The sequence below is a fragment of the Sinocyclocheilus rhinocerous genome, unplaced genomic scaffold, assembly GCF_001515625.1.
Source record: "Sinocyclocheilus rhinocerous isolate Xijiao unplaced genomic scaffold, SAMN03320098_v1.1 scaffold3173, whole genome shotgun sequence".
NCBI lineage: Eukaryota > Metazoa > Chordata > Actinopteri > Cypriniformes > Cyprinidae > Sinocyclocheilus > Sinocyclocheilus rhinocerous.
This window is the reverse complement of record NW_015665376.1, coordinates 220,332-232,765: the sequence shown is the minus strand read 5'-3', so window position 1 is coordinate 232,765 and position 12,434 is coordinate 220,332. Positions and strand designations below refer to the sequence as shown.

Here is a 12,434-nt window from a genome sequence, read left to right as displayed (position 1 = left end):
ATCAAAAAAAAGTATTACAAAGCAAAAATTAAGTTATAATAGTGATTCAACATTTTATTTTGTGATTCACATCCAGAAATTTCATTCTTTGTTCTGGATTTATTTATTTTTTTCCATTCAATTAAGAATATAATTTAAAGATTTAGGCCTGGTTTCACAGACAGGGCTTAAGTTAAACCAGGATTAGGCCATAGTTTAATTAGGACATACACGTATCTTTTATAAACGTGCCTTAGAAAATACTTGTGTGCATCTTGAGACAAAACAACAGCACTGACGTATTTGAAGATATGTCTTTCTGTTAAAACAGCCCAGACATGCATTTTAGTCTGGGACTAGGCTTAAGCCTTGTCTATGAAACCGGTGGGGGAATGTTTGACTTCTATTATATTTAATTGTAATTAATATTAATTTATTATGTAAGGTAAATCCCATATCCATAAAACTTTAGGAAGAGTAAATTAGTTTTTGTAGTTTTTAAGAAAGATGCAAAATTTGTAGCTTGTCTAATTATTATAAGGCGCTTGCTTATTAAGAAACATGTTAAGTGTTAGAAAAATAAGGTAATTAATACATTGTAAGTATAAAGTTTCTTGTATGGCTTATGCTCTGATTAAATCTGTGTATCTAATATAGTTACATGGAAAAAACACAAAAGACAGTTTAATTTTTTTTTTTTTAGAAATTCATAGAAAAATTTTAATAGAAATTTTAAAAAACATATTCAACATGACTGTACAGGGAGCTTAAAACACATTTAATCAAAATACATCTGTTTTCACCATGAGGTCAATAGGATGAAGATTTCACTGTTGATTAAAAAAAAATGTGTCTAAAAAAACAAGGTTCAAAAAGAAATTGAATGTGAGCGATGCCTGATTTACTGCACTCACAAGCAGCTCATTACACAGAATCACTCTTCAGCTGGAGCAGGTCATCATGCCGAAGGATTTGGACGGACTCGACTGTCCGATTCTCAGTTCATCTTTGCAGCTTTCCGGCTGGTTTGTGTCTGGAGGCGTGGACTCGTAGAGGACACATATGGACCCGTCCTCTCCGATCCGGTAGGACACTTCATACGGGTCGACCCACATGGTGAGTTCGCTTGGCAGCAGTGAAAAGAGTTGCTCTTTTGTGAGTCCTATCATACAGGCCGCTTTGCCTATCAAAGGGTCCATCTTGTGGTTGATCCGGATGCACCTGTAACCCGAACCTCGGCAGGGTGCGTTTGGGAACCAGTGGTGCCGATAATGATCTACAATGAAAGAAGAAAGTTAGGCCTTGGAGCAATCGAACATGGCCTTATTTACAATTCTTTGCCAAAGTGTCTGGTACTTTAAGACACAGAATGGTGCAAGTTTCAGTAAATGGACTTTGGTGCTGCAATAAACCGAGTCTCATCTTCATCTGCTTTGTTCAAAACAATGTTCGTTTTCATTGTAAACTACAAAATTTGGACCATGATATAGTTGAATTTACTTCTAAACAATGGAAAGGTCATGCCCGATGCTCTCTTACCCCCTAAAGCTTCTTCCAAAGAGAATCTGAACTGTTGCAGCTGTTCTTCTGAAAGCAGCCCCGTTCCTCTCAACAGACGTGTGACAAAGTTAGCAGCAGTAGAGACTTCGGTTTTCATCGTGAAGATTTCGCATGAGCTGAAACGGAAGACGCAATCAAACTGTGAAAAACAACCAAATGTCAGAGCAAACGGTTGTTTGAGATCAATCAGCTCAAGTGCAGCTGAACTCAACAGGCCAGGCCAGTGTCTTTGGCACGTTCCTTTGTTCAAAACAACACGGAAAATCGCCTCTTAAACGCCACTGACCTGCTCCAGTGATTCGGTTTAGGGATTCAAAGAGTTTCCACAGCTGTTGAAAGTGCTTTTATCGACGCGGTAGTGAAAACGGGCAAATAAAACTCTTATTTTTGACCACGGACTTCCTCCTCCAGCGGTGGCTCGAGCTAGTAACGTTACGTGCAGCTCCTGTTCCGAGGAGTAAACACTCCACAGCCGCGCGCCTCCGCCAATCAGAGCGCGAGCTGCCTCTCTGACGTCACAAACCAGCCATTTCCATAAACAGACGGTGTGTCTCATATCAAACGAGTAGATTGTAGCTGTTACAATGCGTACTTTTGTATACTTATTTATAATGTATGAGGCATCTAGTTTATTATATGAGGAATTTATAGATGCATATCCTCCTGGGACCCAGGCATAGACTTTTGTCTTCTGTAGAGGACATTATATTTTAGAGAATTTCTCTATGTCCCAGATAGTCAAGTCAAGTCAAGTCAAGTTTATTTGTACAGCGCTTTTCACGATACAAATCATTGCAAAGCAACTTTACAGCAATTAAGTTTCTACAATATTTAGTGGTAGCTTATCAGTGTCAATTAATGTACATTAAGGACTCTAGCCGCTGCATTTTGGACTACTTGTAGCTTGTTTATAATAGCACATATATGACTCTATATGACGTCTGCAAGATGTATTTTTTAGTGTTTGCTCATCTGTAATACGTCTATAGGACGTTTCCTATCCGTTGTCTAATAGACGTTTAGAAGATGTCTTTAAGATGTTTATGATTTAGAATGTATGTAAAACTGACATCTTAGAGACCTCTATCAGATGTTTGTGCACAGCAGATTCTTTCCAGATGAAGGCAGCGATCTTTAACAGACATCTTGCAGACGTACGTGTGCTATTTGGGGTAGGTCTGTCTCAATGAATTGTTTCGCATTGAATAAATGCATTGTGTACGTCACATTGTGTGTACTTCATTTTTATATATAGTCTATAATGGTGTTTTGTTGCGTATCTATACCGTTTTTGCATTTAATATAAAAAGAATGTATATTGTACCCTTATAAGTTTAGATGTATTAGTCTTTTTAAGACAGTTTTCCGCCACGGGATAGTTATAAAGGTTATTGCGACTTTTTATCTTACAATACGGACATTATTTCTAGCAAATTGGAATTTATATCTCACAATTCCGACGTATTCTCCTCAGAATTGCGAGTTTATATATATATTTTTAAAGTCGCAATTAAGTTACCTTTTTATTTTTTTATCCCGTGGCGGAAACAAATTTCCATGGTTAATTGTGTACGGACATTTAAAAAGGTAAAAACTCTCCAAACGCACCGTTCACTGGGCCAAACTTTACCGATGACGTTGATTTCACGCAGGATGACCTGGAGCAGATTGACATCATGGCGTCCCAGGGCCAGAACAGTGGGTCAAAGAGAACGTTCGGTTCTGTGTTCACTTGCGCTGATGAGCGGAGCGAAGCATCTGTGAGATCCGGCCGGAAAACATTTGCCATCGGAGACGGCTGCAGCAGCAGCAACACGTATAACGATAGAGAACCTCAAAGAAAAGATGTGTTTGGTTAGTATAAGACACTTTGGATTCACATTCCACAAGTCCTTTCTCAAACACTGCCACGTCTGCTTTTGGACCGAGCATTGTTGTAATATTCCCAGTTTTTTGCATAGCTAATTTCTGCATTAATGAATTGTTTCGCATTGAATAAATGCATTGTGTACGTCACATTGTGTGTACTTCATTTTTATATATAGTCTATAATGGTGTTTTGTTGCGTATCTATACCGTTTTTGCATTTAATATAAAAAGAATGTATATTGTACCCTTATAAGTTTAGATGTATTAGTCTTTTTAAGACAGTTTTCCGCCACGGGATAGTTATAAAGGTTATTGCGACTTTTTATCTTACAATACGGACATTATTTCTAGCAAATTGGAATTTATATCTCACAATTCCGACGTATTCTCGTCAGAATTGCGAGTTTATATATATTTTTTAAAGTCGCAATTAAGTTACCTTTTTATTTTTTTATCCCGTGGCGGAAACAAGTTTCCATGGTTAATTGTGTACGGACATTTAAAAAGGTAAAAACTCTCCAAACGCACCGTTCACTGGGCCAAACTTTACAAGATAATAACTTTTAAATCACTACTTTGAGTGTGTTTTCTACATGAAATCGTTTCAAAACCCTTTGACACTTGTCTCACGAGCGTTTCCGTAGTACGTACGATGGTCAATGGACCAATCAGAGCACGCTGTAACACACTAGGGTCGCTCTTCAGCCAATCAGGTGAGGCTTTACTGCCGTATGCGTTTTCGACTGGCCGCATGGACCCTCCTCCACACGGATTGAGAAGCAAAGCTCAGAAATGTTTCCAACCTCACAAATTCTCTGTTTATTTATTTAGTCATTTATGTTTATGATAATAGTTCAGAGTAGCACTTTATTTGGACGGTTTACATACAGTTTGGTCCTGCGTGTCGAGTGTCCGCAGCGGGTTCATGCGGGAGTCTGAGAGAGAGACGCACTGAAGCAGCAGGTAACTGACAAACCTGAGCTCTTCACTACAGTTTTACCATAGTAAACCCAGTATGTGACTCTACAAGATCATTGCATGTAGATTAGATATAATTTTCCTTGAAAATAACTGGATTATTTGCTTTGACCAGTAACATTATGATATTGTCAATTGGGTTTTTGTTTTATACTACTGACATTAGTTTCTTTTTTCAGCTGGCTGTTTTTTGCATAGCTAATTTCTGCATTATATGAATGGGTAAGTGTATGTGCGCAATGTCTCTCACAGCAGATTTATAGTAATAACAACAATAATAATAAAAATGTTTGTATTTATTTCATTTGTGCATTGTATGGACTCTGGATGTATTATTTTGCATCTGAGAGTGTATTTATAGTATTAATAATAACTATATAAGATAAGATGATAAGTAGATTTAATTTAATAAAATGTAATATAATGTGATTAAATGTAATAATACTTATTTAATTTAATAACAAAAAAATCAAATATAACGGAAAATCCAATAAAATCCATTATAATATTTAATTTTTTTTATTTAAATAAATATTATGTTAATTATTCTAAAAGTAAATATTATTTTTAATAATAATAATAACAACTATTGTTATTATTTAAAAAAATAAAGTCAAAGTTTAAATTCTTTGCATATTTAATTTTTGCTTTGTTTGGACTCTGGATAGGTTAAGCTACAAATTTGCAATATAAATTACAAAAGTTTGTGTGTGTAATTCTGCATCTCTCACAGTGGATTTATAGTAATAATAATAATTAGTTAAGATTTAATTGAATTATGTTTAAGAAGAGAATAAGATTTAATTTAATAATTATTATTTAATTAAAAAATCTATATAGCGGTAATATTTTGATTTTTTTTTTAAAGTAAAGCAGGAATATTTACATTTTTGTTATTAAAGTATTATTATTATATTTGTATTAAATATAATAATAATTATTAATATTATTATAGAATTTTTTCAAAGTCTTATTCCCACATGTCTTTGCATAGTTCATTTTTGCATTGTATGGACTCTGAATGGGTTAAACTAGAAATTGAACAAGTTTGTATGTGTAATTATGCGTATCTCACAACAGATGGCCATTCCAGTAAAGATGGAGAAGATCTGTACTACAAGCAGTTAGAGCAACAGCAAACAGACCTGAAGAAAAAGGTGTGTTCTTCAACACAACACGCTGTTCATTTGGGTGGTTCGTTGTAGTGTGCAGAAAAGTACTTTTATTTGCTCTCATAGAGGCCCCATTATAGCAATTTATTCCTGAATTCCACTTTTTAGGCATTGATTCTGACACTAAAACAGTCATTTAGTTTTTCATGACTCTTGTCTGCATTTCTGTTCACACTCAGCTGAGGGAGGTAGAGGAGGAGATCCTGATGAAGAACGGAGAGATCCGAGTCTTGCGTGACTCCCTGAAACTGGCCAACCAGGAGAAGGAGCAGCAGCGGCAGACCCAGCTCGCCCTGGAGAAAGAGAAAGCTCACGCTCGGAGCGAACACGAGAAGGAGCTGTCCAGGAAGGTGCGGCACACGAGTTTGACTGACAGCCTCGCAGACCTGGATAGGATAGGGCTGATGAATTGGTTCGTATGAGCTCACTGCGTGTAACGAAATGCTTGTTTCGCTGCAGGTGCAGTCGCTGCAGTCAGAGTTGCACTTTAAAGAAGCCGAGATGAATGAAATGAGAGGGAAACTTCAGAGCATTGAGCGCGGAGGAAAGCAGCCCGGCACTCCTGCACGAAACATGTAAATGCAGCAATCCTTTTTGTTTGAGAAACTGGTAATGAGAGACAGTTGTTCTGTGGTCTGCACTGACTGGTACAACATTTTGTTCATATAAACACGTCTCTTTGCATGCACTCCACTCCACAGTGCATCATGTTACATTGTTTGTTTGTTACTAAGTAAGTTTTATTCAATTACATGGTACTAAATATTTCAATAATAATATTAATAATTGTTATTATAATAATTATTGTACAGAATAAGTAATAGTAATACATTATTTTTTAATAACAACAAAAATATTAATTGTGATCATACTATACTTAAAATATTCATTATTATTAATATTAAAAAGTATTAGAAATAATAAATAATAATAATGATTTTATTTAATAACAACAATGGTATTCGTAGTATTAATATTATTAGCAATAATAATAAAAATTATATTACGTGATTATAAAAAGAAATAATTTTGATTAATATTTTATTGATTAATCATTCTTATTGTATTTATTATTATTAAAGAAGTAAACATAATATTTTTAAATATATAAAAAATATAAATGTTATTGTTAAACAATGTAATATTAAGTGTTACTATTGCTTATTTTTATAATAATAATATTAATTACTAGTCTTATTATTAAAAGTATAGGTATTACTGTTTTTAAATATATTATTACAATTCATATTAATTATTATTAATACCTTGTTTATTTATTGACAGGTTAGAATCTTTCTTGAAAACTGATCTAGACAAATATGAGTTGATTTGTGTGGTGGTGTTGTTGTGTTAACAGTCTTCACTCTCCTGCGAGTCGAGCGTTCATGACTAAAGAACATTTCTCAGCCGAATTCTCCAAGAAAACATCTCCTGTCAAAAAAGCCCATTTATTAGAGGGTATGAATTATTGTCTTCTATGCTTATGCACATTTCCTGTCTACTGATGTGTTTACATTGTCATTCAGTCCCTTAATATCACATTTTCAAAATCTGTCAGATGGTAAACCAGCTCAGTCCAAACGTTCCCTCGCAGAAGAGACGCGATCGGACCAAACCCTCAACGCCGATCACCAACAGGAAGGTAACCGCTGATCAGATGTCTAGCATGTATCTTCTTGTTTCTGTTATCTCAATGTGTTGTGTTGATGTTGTGGTTTGTTACACTGTGTAGGGTGTGTGTTACTGAACCTGCTGCTGCAGCAGCCGCTGGATCCGAGCACTTTGGGTCTGTGTCACCTGCTGTCCATCAGTCCTGACGCTCTGCCACACGTCCTGTCACAGCACGGCTACGTCAGCCCGTAAGCCCCGCCCACTGGGAGGAGCACCCGAATGAAACACATAACACTTCTGATTGTATTTGTGTGTGTGTCCTGAATGTCCTGAAACATGAGAAACCTATTGTAAACATTGGCTTCCACTACATACAACTGTTTGTTTTGAGAAATCATCGGCCCGCTTTTACAACATTAATCATACAATATTCCATTGCGTCATTTGTAAATATTGGTATTTCCCAATGGAATATTTGAGCAATGTCAACTTTGGAAACGTTGATCAAATATATACGGTTCATTAAGAACACCAGCTTCACATTCATTTTAGAAGAAAAAAAAAAAGAAGCTTTTAAAGACGTCTTTTTTTAAAAGACATTTTAAATCATGACATTTGCTGTTTTTTTTTATATGTATATTATTAAAATTGTATTTTATTATTTATTAAATAGTGTAGAATATTGAATTGATAACAACAATAATAACATTGTACTTGTATTATTTTTTTTTATTGCTAGTGGTAGTAGTATTAGTATTTGCTTTTTTTTTTTTGCATTTTTAAAACATTAAAATATTCTATTAGTTGCATTAATTTTTAAACTAAATATAGAAGATTGTGTTAATTATTATTAATTATAATTATGATTTGACATGATATATGCTTTTTGCGTTTTTAAAATGGTAAAATTGTATTTTATTATTTATTAAATAGTGTAGAATATTGAATTGATAACAACAATAATAACATTGTACTTGTATTATTATTTTTTATTGCTAGTGGTAGTAGTATTAGTAGTATTTGCTTTTTTTTTTGCATTTTTAAAACATTAAAATATTCTATTTGTTGCATTAATTTTTAAACTAAATATAGAAGATTGTGTTAATTCTTATTATTAATTATAATTATGATTTGACATGATATATGCTTTTTGCATTTTTAAAATGGTAAAATATGTTGTATTTTATTATTTATTAGTAAATTACATATATTGTTAATAATAATTATTATTATTAGTGATAATTTTACATCATGGCATTTGCTTTATTACATTTTCAAAATGTCGTTTTTATTAAAATTGTATTTTATTATTAATTTAAATATGGTATTGATAATAACTATTGAGTTGATAACTATATATGACTTGTAAAATATTCCTTTTAAACTTAAAATATTTTTTATTTATTATCACAATTAAATATTATAAAAAAATATATTATTGTTATCATTATTATTATTAACAACAATAATAATTTCTTAATTTCTTAAAGTAAAAACTATGAAAACCTAGAAATATGAGGGAAAAACTTAATTCTAAAATGTGATTTTTAAGCCTGGAAACTTGTGAAAATTAAAAAAACATCCATGTTTGAATAACTATTAGCATATTATATTATACTATAGCATGTAGTATATAGTATAACTATTTCTTCAATGTTTACTTTTATGGCATCTTTCAATATCTGAAATATTGTGAATAGAGTTTTTTTTTTCCCCCTCTTTCTTCAGGGGATCGTTGTCGACTTCCAACTCGTCCTCCACAGAACTCAGATCATTTCATCATCCTCAAGCTCGATTTCACCAGCTGCAAAATCTGGCCATGTCCGCTCTGACCGCATTAGCTCTCCATCACCCCGACAGTGTCCCACATAACCCAGACGCTGCTCTCCAACCCTCCCAGCGCTCCTGTCCAGCTGCGGCGCACTTCCTCCCCCTGCTGACCTTCCACATCAGCACATACTGTCAGTCTCTGGAGACGGTGGAGAGCTCAGCAAAGACCTCGCTCCACGGCAGCTCACTGTCGGGATCGTCCGACTCCAGTCTGGCCTCGAGTCTGGAGGAGTCTCTCGGCGGTCAGGAGGAGTTCGCCCTGGCCGCCCTGAAAGCGCTCTATCACATAGTGTGCTATAGCAGCGAGGCTCTGGAGGTGGTTTTGTGCCATCAGGAGGACGTGAAGCGGCCGCAGGGTTCGAAACATCTCCTCAGCGCCTCTGAACATCTGAACGGGGACACGCAGACACAGCTGCCTCTTCTCAGGAGGATCCTACAGCTGGCAGATCCTGCCTTCATTACCGCCGCTGGCCAGAGGGAGGCGCTAGTGAGCACTAGCTTGAAGACTCTTAGTATGCTGGCCGAGAGAGCGCAGGACAACCAGCTCTTGAGGTTTAGTATCATTCATATACTGTTATAGTTTTTGTTAATATTTTGAATTAGATTTTATTTTTGTTTTCTGTTTTAAGTTTAAGTTTAATTTTAGTTAAAGTTTTAGTAATTTTGTTGTGTGTTTTTGTCATTTTTATTAGCTTTTTATGATTTCTGTATAGTTTTTTTTAAATATTATATATTATATATTATTTACTATTTATTAGTTTTAGTTTTCATTTTTTGAGTACTTAAAATTAAGCTAAACAAAAATGAGAAATGTTGCTTTGGTAACTACCTAAAACAAGTTTAGATTTTTCTATAGATTTTATATTATTTCAATTAATACTTATTTTATTTTTAGTAATATAAGTTTTTTTTTTTTTATGGTTTACATTTTAGTTTACGATAATATCTACATTTATGTATCTAAAAACAAAATATCCAATGAGAAACAATGTACAATAGCACTAGATTTCATTTCAGTTCTTTGGTTTTGGATTGAATTAGCTTCTACAATGTAGTGTTCACAATTTATATCCATTTTTAGTATGACAAATGGATCATAAGTAATATCAGTCACAATTCATACCATCTTGATTATTTGCCTAGACTGTGTAATATTAAACAAAATTGGATTAAATAGAAACATAATTTTTTATGCATTAAAACTGTATGCATGCCAAATGAAACAATGTAGTGAAGTCAATAATGTGGCATCCTTCTCTTTGACGTGTTGCATGCTATAAACTGATACTGTATTGTATTTCACATGCTATTTTGAAAAACAGTCTGCAGAACAAGTTTCAGTCCTCTGAAGAATCTGAAGAGTCATTCAGGCAGCCTTATTTCAGAAAAGCAACTATTATATTCTAAAGTAAGAAAGAAATCACAGTAATTTATGCCTCGCATGGAATAACAGTTCATTTAATGGTGATTACTTCAAAAATTAGACATCCTTTATGCCGTATGAGACCAACAGATGTGACCTCTGGAGGGACAGCTAGTATATACTAGTATGTAGTACAGTAGTTAGTATTCCATTTCAAACAAAGCCAGTGTTTTATTTTATTTTAAAAATATTGCTATTATTATTATAGTAATTTACTTATTTGTATATTTTTTTGTATTTGTTTTTTTAAATACATAATAATAATAATGATGATGATGATAATAATTAAACTGCTGTCTCATTTCTCAAATGTAGACTACAGGTGGTGATGTCAAGTCAAGTGTTGTCTAAATGTCTGACTCAGGAGACGTCCTACAGAATAGTCCGTCTGTCTGTGAGATTTCTGTCGTTTATCATCTATAATGAAGACATGGCTACTAAACTCTGCTCACATGAATGTAAGTATCTTTTAGTGCTCCATTGATCATCTTCTGCTGGCATGATTTTACACGAACCCTCCCTCTTCCCCCCCAGATCCATGTCCTTTTCTCAAAATATTCCAGTACGTCACATCTAGACCGGATAAATCCGCTTCTGAGGATGTGTGGAGTCGTTTAGAACTTGAGGTGATTATCCTGTAATATTTCATTTGAAATCTATTACATAAAAATAGTATTAAAAATCTGATTCGTTTGTAAACAGGTCATCCGGTTATTAACCAAGCTGTTCACACAGAAGACAGGGACATGGGCGGCTTTGTGTGAATCATCCTGCCAGTGTATTAATGAGGTTTGATTCAGACATACCTTCAGAAAACACTTTTTACCCTCACTATCTGTTAGTTTTGAAGCAAAACCACCCAAGAATATAATTAGTTTTTTGCAAGTAAGACGACAAAATGTCTATAGAAGCACAATGGGAAATTATCATTGTTTATAGGGTATTCAAAACAAATGACACTAAATAGCTACTGATATGTCTGGTACTGACCACACAATGCATTTTGATTCCTCCTCAGGTGGTGCGGACGGTCGTTGTGGTTTTACACAGACAATGGCTGAAAACAAAAGGCAGAGGAAGTCAAACGGTGGGTAATCGGAGCTGGACGAGTCCTGGATTGCAGGTACTGCGAGAAGCTCTGATGTTACTGCACTGGCTGCTGTTGAAGGACTCGTCTTTTTCCGAACACTGTCTGGAAGTCCTGCACATGTACGATCAGGTCATTCCCGCCATCAGAGACACCTTCCGGCTGGTCCCAGATCTGTCCGAGAGCGAAGGTGAGTTTGTGTCCGTACATTCGATTATAGTAATTGATGCCAACGTCATTTTGATTAGCCTGAACATTGGATATAGCACATTTAACATCCTTAAACATATTAGTCTTAAAATGAGTCCATTGCAGTGCATTAAACTGTATTATATCGTCGCAGAACTGGCTCTGGAGGAGATCTGCAGATCTGAAACCGAGTACGTTGAAGACATGGATATGGAAACCGGGTCATGATCAAACATAAAGTCAAGTTTTGTAATGGACGATATTTAGTGTATATCTTGCAATTGTCCCCTCGGAAACATTCTGTGTTTGTCTTGTGTCCTCAGATTTCGTCATACTTTTAAAGACTGAGCACCAATGATCCAAATTAAAGAATGAATTCTGTATCACCTTTGGCTTTTCCGTTCTTTTTGTGTAACAGAATATAGTCCTCCATTGCAAGTGCATTACTGTAGACATGTTTTTTTTGTTTTTTTAAATATTTTCTGTGGTAATTAACAGCAGGTGACAAATGCTGTATGTTCAATATTTGACCACATTCATTATAATAACTGGGTTAATGCTGTACGCAAAGGGATACTCAATAACTGACTGTACATTATATCATTAATCTGAGGTATAACATCTGAGGTAAGTTACGCAAAAACCAAGACGCCAAATGAGTTCGTATTAAAACCATACACTGATTAAAACGAGAGTGAGAGTCCGCGGAGTTTAGCGCCGGTTTCATTTGAGTGGA

General features: G+C 34.7%; 2 protein-coding genes across 2 annotated transcripts; one reads left to right on the top strand and one right to left on the bottom strand.

The window, feature by feature from the left end:
• Window positions 1–749: 749 nt before the first annotated feature.
• LOC107731342 (protein BTG1-like) lies at window positions 750–1,981 on the bottom strand. The gene is made up of 3 exons (XM_016542398.1): window positions 1,826–1,981; window positions 1,519–1,655; window positions 750–1,255 (listed from the first exon to the last, which is right to left on the bottom strand). The coding sequence occupies exons 2-3, from the start codon at window positions 1,634–1,636 to the stop codon at window positions 921–923; spliced, it is 453 nt and encodes a 150-aa protein (XP_016397884.1). The 5' UTR covers window positions 1,637–1,655; window positions 1,826–1,981; the 3' UTR covers window positions 750–920.
• A 492-nt stretch (window positions 1,982–2,473) lies between these two features.
• On the top strand, window positions 2,474–12,099 carry atrip (ATR interacting protein). Its single transcript, XM_016542366.1, has 14 exons — window positions 2,474–2,489; window positions 3,127–3,393; window positions 5,467–5,543; window positions 5,738–5,908; window positions 6,018–6,133; window positions 6,916–7,016; window positions 7,117–7,200; window positions 7,291–7,417; window positions 8,898–9,551; window positions 10,738–10,880; window positions 10,957–11,048; window positions 11,125–11,211; window positions 11,441–11,699; window positions 11,853–12,099. Exons 1-14 carry the CDS (start codon window positions 2,474–2,476, stop codon window positions 11,924–11,926), a joined length of 2,268 nt encoding a protein of 755 aa, XP_016397852.1. The 3' UTR covers window positions 11,927–12,099.
• Window positions 12,100–12,434: the final 335 nt, after the last annotated feature.

Excerpts from the sequence above, each read along its gene's own strand:
- LOC107731342 (XM_016542398.1), bottom strand. The coding sequence starts at position 1,636 with ATGAAAACCGAAGTCTCTACTGCTGCTAACTTTGTCACACGTCTGTTG. Across the intron at positions 1,256-1,518 it reads TTTGGAAGAAGCTTTAGGGG|ATCATTATCGGCACCACTGG; the intron begins GTAAGAGAGCAT and ends CTTTCATTGTAG.
- atrip (XM_016542366.1), top strand. Across the intron at positions 11,212-11,440 it reads CCTGCCAGTGTATTAATGAG|GTGGTGCGGACGGTCGTTGT; the intron begins GTTTGATTCAGA and ends ATTCCTCCTCAG. Across the intron at positions 11,700-11,852 it reads AGATCTGTCCGAGAGCGAAG|AACTGGCTCTGGAGGAGATC; the intron begins GTGAGTTTGTGT and ends ATATCGTCGCAG.